The 18,401-nt window shown below is 34.4% G+C and overlaps 2 protein-coding genes and 1 pseudogene across 2 annotated transcripts; all 3 read right to left on the bottom strand.

The window, feature by feature from the left end:
* Positions 1–608: 608 nt before the first annotated feature.
* LOC106026578 (olfactory receptor 52R1-like) lies at positions 609–2,885 on the bottom strand (annotated as a pseudogene).
* Positions 2,886–6,949: 4,064 nt separating this feature from the next.
* Positions 6,950–7,903, bottom strand: LOC100728781 (olfactory receptor 51G2-like). The gene has a single exon (XM_003465359.2). The coding sequence runs from the start codon at positions 7,901–7,903 to the stop codon at positions 6,950–6,952; it is 954 nt and encodes a 317-aa protein (XP_003465407.2).
* A 9,216-nt stretch (positions 7,904–17,119) lies between these two features.
* LOC100729055 (olfactory receptor 51L1-like) lies at positions 17,120–18,070 on the bottom strand. The gene has a single exon (XM_003465360.4). It carries the CDS (start codon positions 18,068–18,070, stop codon positions 17,120–17,122), a length of 951 nt encoding a protein of 316 aa, XP_003465408.4.
* Positions 18,071–18,401: the final 331 nt, after the last annotated feature.

Below are 18,401 nucleotides of genomic sequence, written 5' to 3'. Positions count from 1 at the left end.
AAGCCAAATGAAGTCTGGTTTACATCAGAAGTCCAGACAGCTTGTTTATGTCTCTGTATTAATTTACTTACAATGGAAAGAAACAAGTCCATAATGCAACTAAACCAATTTTTGTGTGTATTTCTATCACAGGAGCAATTTGAGAAGTTACCATGTTTGTCCTTTGTTGTGAACATTTGCAGAAATTATCTAACATATTCTGAAGCCAACTGAAGGTGAACCAATTTTGTTGTAGAATACTGACAGTCATCATTAATATTTCTATCACATGTTTGAAAATTTCTTGAGCTACTTTTCTTTGTGAATCATTTTTAAAATAAGTCACAATTCCATTGCACATTAGATAAGTACCAGCAAAAAACAAAAGGAAACACTCAGTTATTGTTCCTTAAGTTTTGATTAAGCTCCCCAAAACTCAGGCAACACATTCTATTACATCTGGATTAAATAGTTGTGATAGAATTCAAGAATTTCTGTTTTTGATAGTTACTCCTTTAAAATCTAAAAAATATCTCATTTCAGTGGGAAACAACAATGTCAATTATAAAGGATTAGTTACTAGCCTTCAGTTTTTCCCATGTTGTTACCATCATGCAATTTCAGCATAATCAGCAAACTAAGTCATAAACAATGGGGTTTAGAAAGGGTGGTACCTAAAGGTATATGTTGCAGGAAAGATGTGAACATGGGGAGCCACACTGTGGCCAATTCGAAGGGTTAAGATGGAAAAGACTGCTGTGGAATATAAAAGGAGGATGACACAGATATGGGAGCTACATGTTCCTAGAGATTTCAGAATTGATTTCCCAGAATGGAGACAAAAGACTGCAAGGAGGTTGATAAAATAAGAGAGTACAATGAAGAAACTGTCACTGGAACCAATGGAAAAAGCTACAGTGAGGCTGTAAAGTTTGGTTGTTCCTGTTTCAACACAAGCCAGCTTCACCACAGCCATGCACTCACAGAAGGTGTGAGCAATGAAATGATTTCTGCAGTAGGGCAGCTGCCTGTGGGGAAAAGAAGGCTGCTCCCCATAACAGCACAGTGGCCCCCATTTTGGCAAGCCAACTGTGAGTGAGAATCATTGCATGATGCAGTGGGTCACAGATGGCCACATAGAAGTTGATAGTCATGACCAGGAAGAAGCCTGATTCTATGGCAGCAAAGCTGTGGATGAAGAACATTTGAGCCAGGCAGGCATCAAAGGAAACGTCATGGGCTCCAAGCCAGAAGAGACAGAGCATGTGAGGCAGTGTGGATGAGGAGAGGACGAGGTCAGTGACTGACAGCACGCACAGAAAGAGGAATATGGGCTTGTGGAGGCTTCTATCTGCTTTCACCACAGCAAAGGATGATCACACTTCCCACCACAGGCACCATATACATGGAGCAGAATGGAATCCCGATCCAGACGTGTATGTGCTCATTTCTGGGATGCTCATCAGAGAGCAAACTATGGGAGACGTTAGAGAGTTACTGGCTGCTCCCATGATGCTTTTTCCCTTTGATTTCTAGGAACAGAATCATATTGTTTAGAGAGATTAATTTTCTGGCAATTTAAATTAACCCAACTCTGAAAAGAAGTGAGATGACAGTTAAATCTGGAAAATCCGATAATACTACCTTAGGAAACTTTAGCACTATAATTTGGGATGAATAAACCTTCCTGAAACTGTACCTAAACTTTGCATCAGGTAAGAAGTATTAATATTCAATTAGGTCATAAATCTTGTTAATATTTTTAGTGTTGGCTACAGTAATATAAAATTTTAATATTGTTTTCTGAACTTGAAGTTCAGAAAATATTCAGTAATAAATGAGATAAACATCATAGAAACTGTTGTAGTCAGAGGTTGTACACAGAGAACAATTAGGATTAGGACATGGAGTTTATACTTTTATAATGGTCACTAGAATTTAACACAGGGAAATGCAGGAAATCCATCCACAATACCAAAGGCATAGATTATTTAGTCAAGAGCCTAAACCCCATGGCAATGCCCCACATGAGTCCAAATAAAAACACAGAGCTGAGGACAATGCCTCCCATGAGTCCAACTGGAGGCCCAGAGCCCACAAAAAGGACTCATGCCAGTTTCTTTTACAGATCCATGCCGGGAAGACACAAGGGTCAGTGGTGGAAGCCAGAAAGTATGCCAGCGGGATGAAGGAGCTGTGCTAGTGGGGTGAGGGTTCTACGCTGGAGCCGAGAAGTCACATTCACAACAAAGACCAGAGCTATCCTGACAGCACCACAGCCATCCTCAGCAACAAGGAGGCCCCAAGCTCCGACGGCAAGCACAGTAGGTTATGTGCCAGAAAGCAGAATGACAATTCATCCTGGAGACCAAGCAGCACATGTCTTCCCCTCCAGAGCAAGGAAGCAATACTTGATGCAAGGAACAAAGCTTCTCCAAGAGAACCAACAGCTCAGACAGCATAAGAGAACCCACAATGCCTCCTTAACACCTCAACTCTCAACACCTCCCTTCTTCTCCACCTAGTTATCCTGGCAACTTTCCTCAGGTGGAGCACCTTCACTCAATGCATGCTGATGTAATCCAGCTACCACCAGTTCTCAATCCATAACAGAAGCCTCAAATTTTATTGAAGAAAAATGATTTTAAATTTAATCTTTCTGAATTTCCTTTTCATGTCATCCCAAAATAAAATGATCTATCTGATGCTTCAGTATAACAAGGTAAGGTTGTTCTTCTGATGCACAGTCTATAGCATGTTTGTTTTTGGTTTTCTCTTACTGTCACAAAATGTGTTCTCAGGAGACCTAAAGTAGCATTGTTCTTTCCCTTAGAAGCCCTAAAATCTTAGCTTTTTGACTATGTGGCAGCCTTCCTAAAATATGTCAAACTTTGAATTTACTCCATATTTTCTATCTTTCTAGTGCAAAATTGCCAAGTATACACACACTTATTTTAGATCCAATGTTTATAAATGCTTTTCTCCTATAACTGTGTTGGAAATTCTCTTAGATTTTATTCCTTTTATCTGAAAATATTAATCACAATAGAAAGCAATGTGCTTGGTATTTCTTTTGGTACACTATTAGGATGACGCCATTTCATATCAATATTATGTGGAATAAAAATAGAAAGTAATACATCATTGTCTCTATAATTAGCAAATCACTGAGATTTCATTTAATTATTATCTATTTAATTATGTTCAGGGCCTGCAAAATAGCTCAGCAATACAGTGCCTGCCTGGCAAGTGCAGAGTCTGGAGCTCAATTTCTAGTATCAAGAAAAAAAAAAAAAAAAAAAAAATATATATATATATATATATATATATATATATATGTAATTAAATAAAAAAAACCTTTCAATAATTAAGGCAATTTGCTCTTAAGATATGAAATTCAGTAAACCAAGGAATTTATCGAACTGTGCCAGTAATAGTGCCTCTCATGGCTTTCTTTTCCTTCCTTTTTTTCATTAACAAAATCGATCCTTTCTATATACTTTAAGTGAATTAATTTCCATTATATTGCTGAAACTGACCTATTATGACCATAATTACAAATTATGACTTATTCTTCACTTAGCTTACTTTTTCAGTGGGAAAATTGTTTGGGATGTTTAATTTAATTAAAATATCTTAACAAGTAGAAGGGGCACCATAAAAAGAGTACAAGTTCAGTCAATAACTAAAGTATCAGAAGTTGTTCACCATTTTTTTTTCTGTTTTCTTTTTTCCAGTACCAGGGATCGAACTCATGACAACCTGCTTACAAGGCAGGTACTTATGCCGCTGAGCTAAATCCCTAGCCCCAGAAGTTGTTCACTATTTTGAGATTTCATTATTAATATGGATCCAGTTATGTGTCTAAACCAACATAGTATAATTACATTTGCTCATTAGAAAAAAAATACAATATTCTTCCAGATTTTTACCAACTGTTCTTCCTTTACCTCCCATGGGGTAATGTAAAATTCTTAATGATTCTAGCAATATATCCTGTTTCTTGGAAAATGTGTGCCTTTTTCAGAAAATCTTTCAATGCTAATAAATCTTTTCCTTTTCATTTCCTTTACTAGCTATTGCTCATCTCACAGCTAATTTCAGTGGAATCTCATGTATGTTTCTTTGCTAGTTTATCCAACAGAAGTGTATTATTTCTTTTGATCTCATTATATTCCTACCTTTATAACAATAGTTTTTGGTAGACTTGTCAAATTCTGGTACCTTCTACTTATTAATTTATCATTACTATGATAACTGAAGCCTTCAAAAAATCAAATAACCTTTAGTGTGGACACTCAAGCATGTCTAGCATTACAAGGACTCAGCCAAAAGAGGAGCACTGGAGTATCTTCATTGATAAAAATACAAGGAGCTGTGACCATGGTGTCACTCCAAGCAGAGTCCTTAGCTGGTGTTTTAAACTGCTTCCCCAAACTGTGATAAGTGCCTGCTGCTTAGGATACATACTTAGATTAAGACAGATGCCTAAATATTCAAGTTAAGAAAAGAGAAATGCCCCTTTCTTTCCAAGGAGAAATAAAACATGCCCTGTGTGTGGTGGATCATAATTCTTGCTTGTTCTGCAATGTTTGTGTGAATGGTCTCCAGAAACAGAGAGAGAGAGAAGCTCACTGAAGGTGAATTTGAAATAAATTGTGTTAGCTAAGAGCCTAAAGACCTTGATTACTCAGATTTTCAGTTTCTGAAAAACGTAAACTTACTACACATACCATTTAGGATCACATCTTATAGGAAAAGCACCAAGTTTAGTGTATCTGATTTTTTTTTCCCACGAAGAATCACAATTTACATGTTTACATGTGTATAGTGTATCTGGAAATTCAACCACATAAGGGTGCTTTAATTTTTTAGTACCATACATTCCTCAAATAAATTTGTTTAATATACCATTAAATCAAATCATATTTGAAAACAAAAAGTTCTCTATTGCAACTAATTATAATATTTTCTCTCTCTTGGACTCACTAGTTTGTTTTAGACTTTTAGAACACAAACCTAGACTGGAATGAGGAAGTAATAGGCAGATTTTTAAAAATTATTTTTTAAAAGCATGATTCATTTGGGAAAAATTTTCACAACCAGAATGTTATGCATGGCATTCTATCCATACTTTTAACATTATCTTATCTATGTAGATTTATTACTTTGAAGATTAACCATACTAAAAATAATTCTCTAAATTTTTGAAAACTTAAGAAATTTGAACATAATAAGTGGACAATGAAATCTTTCAATGTATATAAGTACGATACAGTGTTAAAATCAAGGTGAACATAATCGTTTCCGCAAAAGTTTATTATCTCTTTATTGTGAAAATATTTGAAACCTTCAAAACTTCCTTCTAACTGTAACCAGATCAGATGCTATTTTTAGGTCTTTATGAGTTTGTGATTTTAAAAATATTTTTGTTCCAAACAATTTTTAGCAATTCCTTATCATGAGGTTTCTATCTGAGAGTCAGCATAGAAAATGCATCAAATAATCCTTGATGGGGAAAGGAAAGCATGGCAGACTCAGTGTCCATGACGACAGACAACAGTGATGGTGATGAACAGAAAGGTGATAAAGTTGATAAGTAAGGAGAACCTGAAATCCTTGTCAAATTTTCAGTCTTAATTCTCTGTTTTCATTGTCTTGTGTCACAGTGTGAGACAGGGAAATGTTTTTAATCTTTCTTTTTATTTCAAATGTTTGACTGTTTACCCTAGAACTTATGGAAAGACAAGTGATACATGGAGTATCAATTAACAGTGGCAAAATACATTTTTTGTTAAAAAGATACTCTGATATGCTTGCAAATAAAAATGTTGTTAGTTAGAAAATGAAAGCTTGAAGAAAATACAAGTTAATATAGTGAAAAGAGTGATTTGTTTTTGTTACACAGTGAAATAAAATTATGACAAATAGGGAATTTTTATATCTTTTGATGTTACATAGATTGGTTAAAACAGAATTTTTTTCAGAATAAGTGACATATTTTAAACAGAATAACATTATATTGTATTCAAACAAATATACATTTGCATTTAACATAAGTGCTACATTGTATAAAACAATCATTTCAGTCTAGAAATTAAAATGAGTCATTTGAGTCATCAAAAAACAAAAATGTTTTTATGTTTTAACTTCTTTAAAGTAGCAAAATAAATGAGTCTCTTCTTTTGCTTCATAAAATATTTAAATTTATATTTACTAATTCATACATGCATCACTGATGCATAACAATTATACAACCTGATGGATGCCGTGTTATATCCTAACACATGTGTACAGGGAAGAAATGTTCAAGTACGATCAACATATCCAGGCATGGACCTTTTTTAATGCAGTCCTTGATATTACTGTTGATATCATTATGGTATAAGGGAAAAGAAGGGCTGCAAAAAAGGTGTTTGACTTTGTCAACACTTACAAAATACATTTTAAAAAATCAGGGGTTTTGTTTTACTTTTATCTCATCTTTAACTACATGTATGAACCCACCTCCATAAGACAGTAAAAGTGAAATAAAGTACAGTAAAGAAATTGAAGACAAAAACCTGCTTGTGTATTAAAAAATAGTCAACCTACACATTGATGTATTTAATGAGATGGCTAATATAGAGATCAATAAAAATGCGACGAGGTCTAATAAAAAATGTGTTATATAGGCAAGAGGAATAAGACAAGTGAGGAAAATTTGCAAAGTTTGAAATAAAATAATTGCCAATATGAAATATAAAAACTCTACAGAAATTTGCATGATAATGTTAAGCAAAATATATAGTTGAAATAAAAAGTTATGACCTCTGTAAATTGAAAAAAAATATTGGCATATTTTATCTGTTTGTCATCTTATTTATAAGAGAACATGTAAAAAGTTATGTCAGAGAGTTGTAATAGTGATGAATTACTCATTTATTAGTTCTTCAAGGATTGTTATAAATGTACCTTTTTATTTCGCAGTTTACTTTTTAAAGAACAATTTCAGAACTTTGTCCCGAATCTGCTTAGTTTTCACCACATACACAATGGGATTCATCACCGGGGGGATGAGGAAGTGCATATTGGCCATGGTCACATAGACGTGGGAGGGAAGCCTGGGGCCAAAGCGGTGCAGCATACACAGGCAGATCCTGGTTGTGAAGAAGAGGACCACAGCACACAGGTGGGAGATGCAGGTGTTGAGAGCCTTGAGGCGCCCACCATGGGAGGCAATGCTCAGCACAGTTTTCAGAATCAACACGTAAGAAAGGAGAATGAGGAGGAAGTCAAGACCCATGGTGGAGAGCACCACGAAGAGTCCATAGATGCTACTGACCCTGGTATTGGAGCAGGAGAGCTTTATAATGTCAGGATGCAGGCAGTAGGAATGAGAAAGTACGTTGGAGCCACAGAAGCACAGCCTCTTCAAGAGGATAGGCAGATGCACTTGCACTGTCAAAGTTCGAATAACAATAATCAAACCTATCTTCCCAATCACTCTGTGAGTGAGAATGGTGGAATAGTGCAGATGCTGAGAAATGGCCACATAGCGATCAAAGGCCATAGCTAGAATAACAGCAGATTCAACAACCTGGAAGGTGTGAATGAAGAACATCTGGGTGAAGCAAGCAGGGAAGGTCAGCTCTCGAGCATCCAGCCAGAAAATGTGCAGCATGGTGGGGAAGGTGACGAGGGACAGACCCAGGTCAGAGGCAGCCAGCATGGCCAGGAATAGGTACATGGGCACATGGAGACTGTGCTCCCTCCACACAACTGTGATGATGGTCAAATTGCCCACCAAGGTGAAGAGGAACATGTTGCAGAAGGGTATGGAGAACCCGACATGCCCAGCTTCCAGCCCTGGGATGCCTGTGACCAAGAAACTCGAGATGATAGAGCTGGTACTGTTAGCAGGAAAATGATGCCAGAAGAGCATACTTGTCCTGGAATGAAACATCCCAGAAACACGCCTTAATATTTGATCGTTTATTTTTTAAATTTTGAGTACATCCCCCAGGTTTTATCATTGATAACCTCAATAATAATCCTTTCTATCATACTTTTGGTGCCTAACATAGAAAATAATACTTGATTTTTTGATCAAATTATCCAGAGTTTTACATAATTCAAAGAGAATAAACATTTTTTTTCCATTATGTAGCTCTTTAAAAAATTCCATTTTCCTTTCCCTACCCGAATTACAGCAAAAATTTTCTACTTGTAGCGAAGTAAACAAATGGAGGCACAGGAGAAAAAGAAGTAATATTTCCCCTATTTTTGTATCTCAGAAAGCCCTGTTTTGTTTATCTTCTGCATTAAGTATATACATTGTTTTCCCTGAAAATCTGCTCTGCATAAACCATACAATCCTTTGGTTTTGGTGCATTTTCCCTAAGAGTAGTGTTGTTTTCATCAGAATACACATTTATTTCTGAATCATGTGTTTCATCGATTGTGGATTTTCAAAGAAAGACGCATTTGAAGCTCTTCCTCATTGGTAATATTTAAAAATGTTCCTTGGTTGAGATAATCAACATGTGTCTCTACTATGTCTTCCATAGGGAAGAGGTGGTGTCACCATTTTGCATGTGCTCCATGGCTTCGATCCCATGGACCAGGTTTATATTTCCATACAGACTGTCCACCGTAAGTCACAGTAATACATTTAAACTGTAAAATATCATCTCTTAAATTGCAGAGCCAAGCACTTGGAAACTTCAGTCATTGACACATATCTCTTCCTTTTTGTTCTTAAATGAGGGTGTAATTCATGACAGTTTTGGAGATGAGAAATTAAAAGACTAAAGAAAGCAGTAGATAAGCCATGGGAACTGTCTCCCCAAAGACACCCAAAGATGAACATTAACTATCCCTTCTTTTGTTTTCCTTGATTCCCCTCTGTCACATTTGTTTAGTAGATACATAAATCCAAAGTACAATATGAATAGAGATCTGCATGTGGAGATTGTTTTCATCTCAACTACTCTTGGACATTTAGTACAGAGCTTGTTTATATTCCTTTAATGTTGCATATGAATATCTGTCATTTCTAATAGATGCACATGAGATGGAGAGCAGTTTTACTGAACTATGCATCTGTATATTCTCCCATGTAAGGTTGAAATAAACCATGATAAATAAATACGATCAGTGGTGGTAATCATAAGGAAGCCCATGGCCTCTCCCTTTGCTGATAAACCTCAAATTCTTGGTGCAAAGCATCACATAATAAGTTACACCATAGTGGAAAATGAGGGAAGCAAGCAGGGCCAAGTCCAGATCATGGAAAGCTCATGTGCCTTGGTAAATAATGTCAACCTATAGGATTTGAGATCCATTATACTTTCCAGTGTGCATCTTAAAAAGAACTCTAACAGATAGCCATGGGCCCCAAGATTTCAGAAGTCAGTTTCTGGCCTGCATCTTGATTTGAGTTTGCTTTCTTCGTCTTTACAAAAGTAATGCACAGAATATCTCCTTTCCTAGGGTCAAAAGAGAAAAGAGTCCCAGAAATGGAAAGACAGTTAGATTTTCATTTTTTCTAAATCAAGTAATTATGGTAATTTTTAAAAAATTGGTACCAGGATGGGACTCACGACTGCCTGCATGCAAGGCAGGTTCTTATGCCACTTAACTAAATCCCCAGCCCCAATTATGGCGTTATTTTAAAATGAAAAATTAAAACATAACACTTTAAGTGAGCTGTTAATTAAAATAATGTAGAGCCTTAATTTTTTGCATTTTCATAGTCTTGTATTATTGTAGAAATTTTGTCAGCCTTGGCTTAAATGCTAAACATTAGACTAGTTTTTATAGCATTTTTTTCCTGTGTTTTGCTTTTCTCTTGAGAGATGAGTATAGAAATTAAAAATGTATGTAGTCATTTGGGAAATATTTTATGTATGTGACATGATAATAGGAAAGTATTCTTTAAAAATAAGATTTGGTGCTTTGGGGGTATGTTTTTATTATTTTACAGAAATTAAATTTTATTTACACTGTACAACACATTTATCATATGGTTTGTTAGCAAATCACATTTTTTAAATACCTCACTGCATACCATGGGAAACATTGTGTTAATCAAAAAATTACTTAAATTACGTATATAAAAAATAAAATATAAAAATATTGCTGTAAAATTCAAAATGTAAAAATCATTAGTGTAGATTTTAATGCTTGCCCAAAAAGCATATAGACTCCTAAATTTGTGGGGAAATTTTAAAATTTTATTTAACAATATATAAGGGTTTCTTTCATAATGACTATTATATGTTTGAAAGTGAAAGTTGTTTGCAGTTCTATAATTAACAAGACCAGTATACTAGCCTACTTCACAGACTTGGTTTAGTATTGATCATCTGCTCCTACTTTATTCAGCCAAATCCTTTATAGATGATTTGGTCCAGATTCCTAACTCTAAAATAGAATGTAAGCTTATAACAAGAATAAAAACTATTAATATGAACTAGTTTGTTTAAAATAGCAGACATATACTAGATATATTCATATAAAAGCACTGTAAAATATGCAGAGAAACTCCATTATATCATTCATTATTTTTCCTGGGCAAAACATGCACTGAATATATTTGAGTTGTGGCACATATATTCTCTAGGTCACCTCTCAAAGCTTCTAGTATTTAGGAAGCTAAGCACACATTACATACCTATTCTTCATTTTTTCTGTACAATAATGCTACATACATTTAAACATTTAAATATTTCATACAGTTTGTCCAAATGTTTCACTTTCTTTTGTTCATCAATGTCATTACTGTATTCTGTGAACCTTTCTGTGAATACACACTTCAAGATCTTCATTCCAACCTGAGCATGGTGGTGCTTGGGATTATTTGGGAGACTGCGGCGGGAGCATTGCCCTGATTTCAAGGCCAGTTTGGTAACTTAGTCTGTTTAAGGCCAACCTGAACTACATAGTGAGACCCTGTCTCAACAAACAAAATAAAATAAAACTCTTCCTTATCCTTCTGGGAGCAAATAGACTATTTCTTAGATGTCCTAATATTTAGTTAAAGTACCTCTTGAGTCTGATTCTTGATCAGGGGAAGAGTCCAAGAAAAAATGTTAAAAAAGATTCAAGATTTTCTTTATTTTGACTTAAATCATAACAGTCATAAATATTCTGCTTATTGCTTCGTTATTTCATTTCCAACTATAGATCAGAGTATTGACCTACATTAATTTGGGTGACAATTATAGAAGTGAGTAGAGTGATTAATTTAAATATTATTTCTTATCTTGAAAAATGTAAATGAAGTTAAGAGTAATTTCATAAGCCCCATGGGCATTTTCCGCTTTACTTAGAATTATGCTGGCTTTGATAGAAAGGATTTAGACAACTCCTTTCCCATTTGTGAAACATACACTCTGCCTGGTCTTTGTGTGCTCGTGTGTTGTATGTGAGTGGGTGGGTGGGAGAGTTAGCACAGGCATGCACACACCCCAGCTAGACTCATTGCTGTTTGATTTCTTCTTAATGTTATGTTGTTGGATTATTTGTATTTTCAAAATCTAAAGCCTTTGGCCTCAACCTCAATAAATGCTTATGTTCAGCAATGTGGTGAACCTCAAATGCAAGCTATAGATATGGATACCATTTCTGTTCAACAGTTCACAAATACTTTAAACCCATTTCTTTTATGTCATTCTAAGACACCTATTCTGAGTCTAAAATATCGATATCAATGTCATGGAAACAATATCATTCCTCAAAATTCTGTGATTCCCTTTTTCTCCATTCACTAATATTATTAAAATCTTCTTTGACCTTAATTTTATCTTCAAATTCAGTTTAAGAAAATTTGTTTTTTATCTCACCTCGTATCTGAAACAGCATCGTTGCTAAAGTTCTGCAGAACAGTTTTCTTTACTGTGTGAAGAACTGGAAATGCCTGTGACCTGATTTGAAGCACCTTATTATTAGTACGACTCTTCCCAGAGAATGGAGCTTTCTGGATCTGACAGTTAGCACGTTTTACTCCCTAGGAATCCCACAAAGTTAGCTCAAGTGCTGGTTCGTTTCACATTAGATGAAATGGGAACAAAACTGATGAATGCAATGTTTCACATGGTGGTATAAAAATTTGCACGAACTCAATTTTACTCATACTCAGTTAAAAAATTTACTATATGCATTGTAGGATCCCTTACATTTTATGTAACACCATTGAAGAAATCAGAAAAGTTCATTTTACTGAATGCTCCTCATTGAATTATAGTAAATTTTTAATTCAGATATGATATAGATATAAACCCTTATTCACTGTATATAGAATTTACTTTAGTATTCTGAAGTGTGAAGTAAATCTTACTGTCTGCCTTCATCCATTATTCTCCTAAGATGCCACCTACCTTACACAAACATGTTTTTCAGTGGACATTTGTTGACATGGAACTGTATGTCATGAAGGATGTCTTTTTTAGGATATCACCATGCTAAAGTCAAAGACATTGAAAGTATTGGTTAATGGTCAATTAAACAAAACTATATAGAGGTAAATATATGCATATAAACAAGTAAAATGTGAAACATAAATATTTATATCTATGAAAATATTGCAAATTTGATTTTGTTTTTGTTTTTTGGCACCAGGCATCGAATTCATGACCTCAGGCTTACCAGGCAGGTGCTTAGGTCACTGAGCAAAATCCCTGGCTAATATTGCAATTTTGATACTGCACTATAAATTTGCCAAATGTTATCATGGAGAAAAAAATTGATAACTAATGTATAGTATCTGCTTGCACTATTTATTAAATTTGTTTTTGAATATAATATTATAATAAAAATTAAAATTTAATTAGCATGACTTCAAAATCATAACATATTAGTATAATGTGAAATGAGAAAAAGTTTCCTTCTAACAACAAATTTATTTCTATGGAGAACATCAATTATATAAACACTAGGAAGCATAGGAATATAAATATCAAAGCAGCATTTTATCATTCAAGGTTTACTAGGGAAGCAGATACAATGCAAGATATGCAAATGTATATGAAATTACAAGATTTATTTAAGATGGTCAGTCACAGAGTAGGACAAGGAAGTGTGCAAAGTGTATCTGCAATCTGGATGCTGAAGAGTCCTGCTCAAGCTCTGCAGCTCACTGCAGTGTCCTGTACGATCCATATCTGGAAACTGATAGATTTGTGATGGAATGCTGAAGTATCTGTGCTGGAAGTCTAGAAGCCTATACCAGAATTTTGAAGAGTTTTGGGCTAAAGCCAAACAGTCTGCACCAGAAGCCAGAAGGCCAGGTCAAAGCTGAAGGGGATGACTGGAGCTCCTCCAAAGAACCAACTATCAGTTCTTCCTCATTTTCTGTTTATTGCTTGCAGGCTATACCCCTCAGGGGGGTATAGCCCTCACACCATCTCCATGATCTCTTACACAGGCTGAGGGTGTGACAAAATTAGGACCCTGAACCCTTGCTGAATCATTTAGTTAAACCTCTAACTTTCTCAGATTGAGATAATATATCAACCATTATAAATATGCTCTAAAATCATTTAGTAACAACAGTAACAAAAATAGAAGGCATTATTATTTTCTTAAGATGGAATAAAGTTTCCATTTCTATGGAGTTATTTTTGAAATTAAATTTTAAGAGTTGCCTATTTATTTTGAACACTAATCCTGTACCAGAGTGATTTGCAAATTTGTTTTCCTGTTTGGTACATCTTCTTTTCCTTTTGTTGATTATTTTATTTGTTATTCAATTGACATTATGCTCTATTTTTTGTTTATACATTGTGGCTTATACTTTTAGTGTTATAGTAACCAAATTGTTTCCAAGATCAAGGGCAAGAGCTCAGTATACTTTACATTTGTAAGATGAAATTAAACATTGGTAATGACACTTTTTCCCTAAGCAAGTTTCCATTTCATTTGGGAAAATATTACTCAATATTCTTATTTTCACACCACTGTGGCTATTTGCATAGAATATTGAAGAGCCTGATATCATTTTATAATAACTTAATTAGAAATATTGGTATGGAAGCATCTTAGTTTAAATTTGAAATGATCTTCATTTAATCAAATAGTTTAAGAAAAGCTATCAACAAATTAAGAACAACTTTATGATCTCAAAGTTTACAATTACGTTTAGGGAAATTTGGTGTAGTTGTTCATGTTTACAGATATCTGTGCTGGTAAAAAAGACAGTTCATTGTACATGTAGATATTGGGATGCCTCAGCAATCAAAAGAAAAGGGAAATATGTTAATATATACATACAGATAGATAGATAGATAGATAGATAGATAGATAGATACATACATACATACATACATAGATACATAGATAGATACATAGATAAAAAACTTATCTGAGATTTCTTCTTTCCTTATTTTTTATTATTTAGGTTATTTGAGAAAAGATTTTACTATGTAATTCAGGTTGGCCTTTAACTCACTATGTAGACCGTACTGGACTTGAACTCAAAGTGATCGTTCTTGTTCACACTCCTGAGTACTAAATTACAGGCTTACTCCACCATGTTCACTTCATCTTGAGATTTCATAGGACAACATGCATGAAAGCAGCATGCAAGAAATTAAATTTAAAAGGTCTGATCAATAAATTAATGTTTTCCTTATAATCCTAGTAATCAGCTCAAATGTAAAAAAGATTGTTTTAGGGATTTGAAATTTTTTTTGTCTAAAAGAAGCTCATAATCTGTTGTGTTTAGTTAAGAAACTGCATTGTCTGTTTTTCACCTCTAAGGCTTATCAGTTCTACGTCTATTAATGGCCTTGTTATTTTACAGAATTTTGTATACTGTTGTCAACATGTAAGCATGCTAATTATGTTTTACTCTACACAGTTTCAGATTCTTTTCATCAAAACCTAGGGAAAGTGAAAAGATTTAAGGATATCATATTGCAATTGTGCATGCACACACTTTGTTTATAGCAGCACAACCCATAAGAATTAGATCAAGGAACCATCATATATACCTATCATCCGAAAAACGGATAAGGAAAAAGTAAAGTACACACATGATGGAGATGTTCTCAGCCATAAAAGGGACAAATTTGAATCATTTTTAGAAAAATGGATGCACCTTAATTTTGTAATACTAAATGCAATAAAATGGACCCAGAAGCTATAGATTACATAGTTTCTTTTACTTGAGAAACCCAAAGTACAAGCAATTACAAAAGTAAAATAAAGTAGTAAAATAGATAGTAAAAACAGTAAAACAAATGCATTAATTAAAAGAGTAAAATGGATGATAGGAAACAGAGAGATTTTGTGGATTTGTGATGCACATGTAGGAAAAGGAGAGGGGAAGAATAGGTGAAAAGGAGGAAGATGAAACATGAACCTGTACTCCAAAAGAAACATGTTCACTGAGCATTGCAAACATATATTAATCAATTTTTTAAATGAAACTCATGCAAAGGATTTTTATTATTTACAAATTATTTTGACATATTTTTATTTTATATTCATCAATATTATCTCAGAATTCCCTGTGAAACTATTTCCTCAGAACCAAGTTCTTAGAACAGCTTCCCACATGTCTCATGGGGAATCTACAAAAAACATTGGTCAGATGCTATTTTTAGATGTTGATGAGATCATGATTTTTAAAGTATTTTCATTCAAAACAATATTTAATACTTCCTTGTCACATTTTTTCTATCTAAGAGTCAGCATAGAAAATGAATCAAGCAATCATTGATGGAGAAAAGGAAGCATGGCATACTTGGGGTCCACGGTGACAAATAAAAGTGATGGTGATGAACAGAAAGGTGATAAAGTTGATGAATAAGGAGAACCTGAATTTCTTTTCCAAATTTCAGTCTAAATTCTTTTTCAGCTCTGTCCTATGTCCTATGCGATCCCTGAAATATTTTTTATCTTTCATTTTATTTCAAAGCCTTGACTATTTACTCGAGAACTTATAAAAAGAAAGATGATGTATGTAGTATCAATTAACAGTGGCAAACTAATTTTTCTAAAAAATACTCTGATTTGCTTGCCAATAAAAAGTTTTTAATTAGAAAACAAAAGCTTGAAGAAAATACAAGTTAATATAGTAAAAACAATGGTTTGTCTTTCTTACATAGGGAAATGAAATCATGACAAGGTGGGGAATGTTTGTATCTTTTGATGTTATATGGATGGGATTAAAATAATGACTTTTTTCTGAAGAAGTGAGATATTTTAAACAGAGAATAACATGATTTTGCAGTCAAACAAATGTACAATTGAATTTAACATATAAGAACTATGAGAGAATTATTTCAGACTAGAAATTAATATGTCAGTGGAGTCATCAAAAATCAAAAACCTTTATTTTTTATGTTTTAACTTCTTTAAAGTAGCAAAATAAATGAGTCCTCTTCTTTTGCTTCACAAAATATTTAAATTTATTTTAACTAATTCATACATATGTCACTGATGCACAACAATTATACATGCTGATGGACACCATGTGCTATCCTAATAAGTGAATACATGGTAGAAAGATTAAAACAAGGTCAACATATTCAGGCATGAACTTTTTAGATGCAGTCAAAGATATTATTACATAATCGAAAACACAGACTGTGAAATAGGTGCTTCGTTTTGTTAACACTTAAAAATACATTTAAAAAAATCAGAGACATTGTTTTACATTTATCTTGTTTTTAGCAAACTATACAAACCTACCTCCATAAGATAGTAAAACCAAAATAAAGTATAGGAAAGAAATTTAAGACAAAATATGCTTGTATATTAAAAAATGTTCAACTTAGACACTGATATATTTAATGGGATTGTTAAGATAGAGACTACCAAATATACGACAAGTTCAATAATAGGAATGTGTGTATAGGCAGAATAAATAACAAGACAAGTGAAGAAAATTTCTAACATTTGAGACAAAATAATTACCAATATGAAATGTAAAAACTCTACAGAACTTTGTATGATAACTTTAAGCAAAGATTATAGCAGAATATAAAAAAGCATGACCAGTGTGCATTGAAGATAAAAATTTGGGGTATTTTATTTTTTGTCTCCTTATATACATGAAAATATGTAAAGAGAAGCCATATCAAAAGAGTTGGAAAAGTGATGCATTATTTCTATATTAGTTTCTCAAGATTTTTATTATAAATGCAGCTTTTTATTCAGCAGGTTGCTTTTTAAAGAAGAGCTTCAAGATTTTGTCCCGAATCTGCTTGGTTTTTGCCACAGACACAATGGGATTCATCACGGGAGGAATGAGGAAGTGCATGTTGGCCATGGTCACATAGACGTGGGAGGGAAGCCTGGGGCCAAAGCAGTGCAGCATAGACAGGCAGATCATGGGTGTGAAGAAGAGAACCACAGCACACAGGTGGGAGATGCAGGTGTTGAGAGCCTTGAGGTGCCCACCATGAGAAGCAATGCTCAGCACAGTTTTCAGAATCAACACGTAAGAAAGGAGAATGAGAAGAAAGTCCAGACTTATGCTGGAGAGCACAATGCATAATCCAAAGATGCTACTGATCCTCGTATTGGAGCAGGAGAGCTTTATAATGTCAGGATGCAGGCAGTAGGAATGAGAAAGTACATTAGAGCTACAGAAGCACAGCCCCTTCAAGAGGATAGGCAAAGGCACATGAACTGTCATAGTTCGAAAAACAATGGTAATATCTATCTTTGCAATCACCTTGTGAGTGAGGATGGAGGAGTAGTGAAGTGGCTGAGAAATGGCCACATAGCGGTCAAAGGCCATGGCCAGAATACCAACAGACTCAAATATCTGAAAAGTGTGAATGAAGAACATCTGGGTGAAGCAAGCAGGGAAGGTCAGCTCTCGAGCATCCAGCCACAAGATGTGCAGCATGGTGGGGATGGTGACGAGGGACAGACCCAGGTCAGAGGTAGCCAGCATGGCCAGGAATAGGTACATGGGCACATGGAGACTGTGCTCCCTCCAGGCAACTGTGATAATGATCACCTTGCCCACCAAGGTGATGAGGAACATGGCACAGAAGAGTATGGAGACCCCGATGTGCACAGCCTCCAGCCCTGGGATGCCTGTGACCAGGAAGCTGGAGAAGATGCAATTTGTGTTGTTTATAAGGAACATGATTTCAGAGGAGTTTGAATTTCCTAAAATAGAAAACAGCATTATTGATATGTGGTTTGAGCTTTCAATTTGAGTACTCTTTGTGTTTTTCATTTTAAGCTAACAATGATAGGGTTTTAAAATGGGGTTAAATACTGTTCACCAGTATGTAGTCTGAGCCTCTATACTAAGTATCAAAAATTTCTTTACCAGCGTCATTGGGTATGATTACCTTTTGATAGCAATTAAAAGAAAACTTTAAAATTTAACTTTTATTTTAAGTAAGTCATGTTACTGTCATTGTGATTTTGAAAATGAAAAATTAAACTAAATACTGTGCCAGTAAATACTG

This window comes from Cavia porcellus, unplaced genomic scaffold (genome assembly GCF_034190915.1).
Source record: "Cavia porcellus strain 051 isolate PalLab524CR breed Dunkin Hartley unplaced genomic scaffold, mCavPor4.1 scaffold_9, whole genome shotgun sequence".
NCBI lineage: Eukaryota > Metazoa > Chordata > Mammalia > Rodentia > Caviidae > Cavia > Cavia porcellus.
Note: the sequence above shows the minus strand (reverse complement) of the source record. Positions and strands in the feature narration are given on the sequence as shown.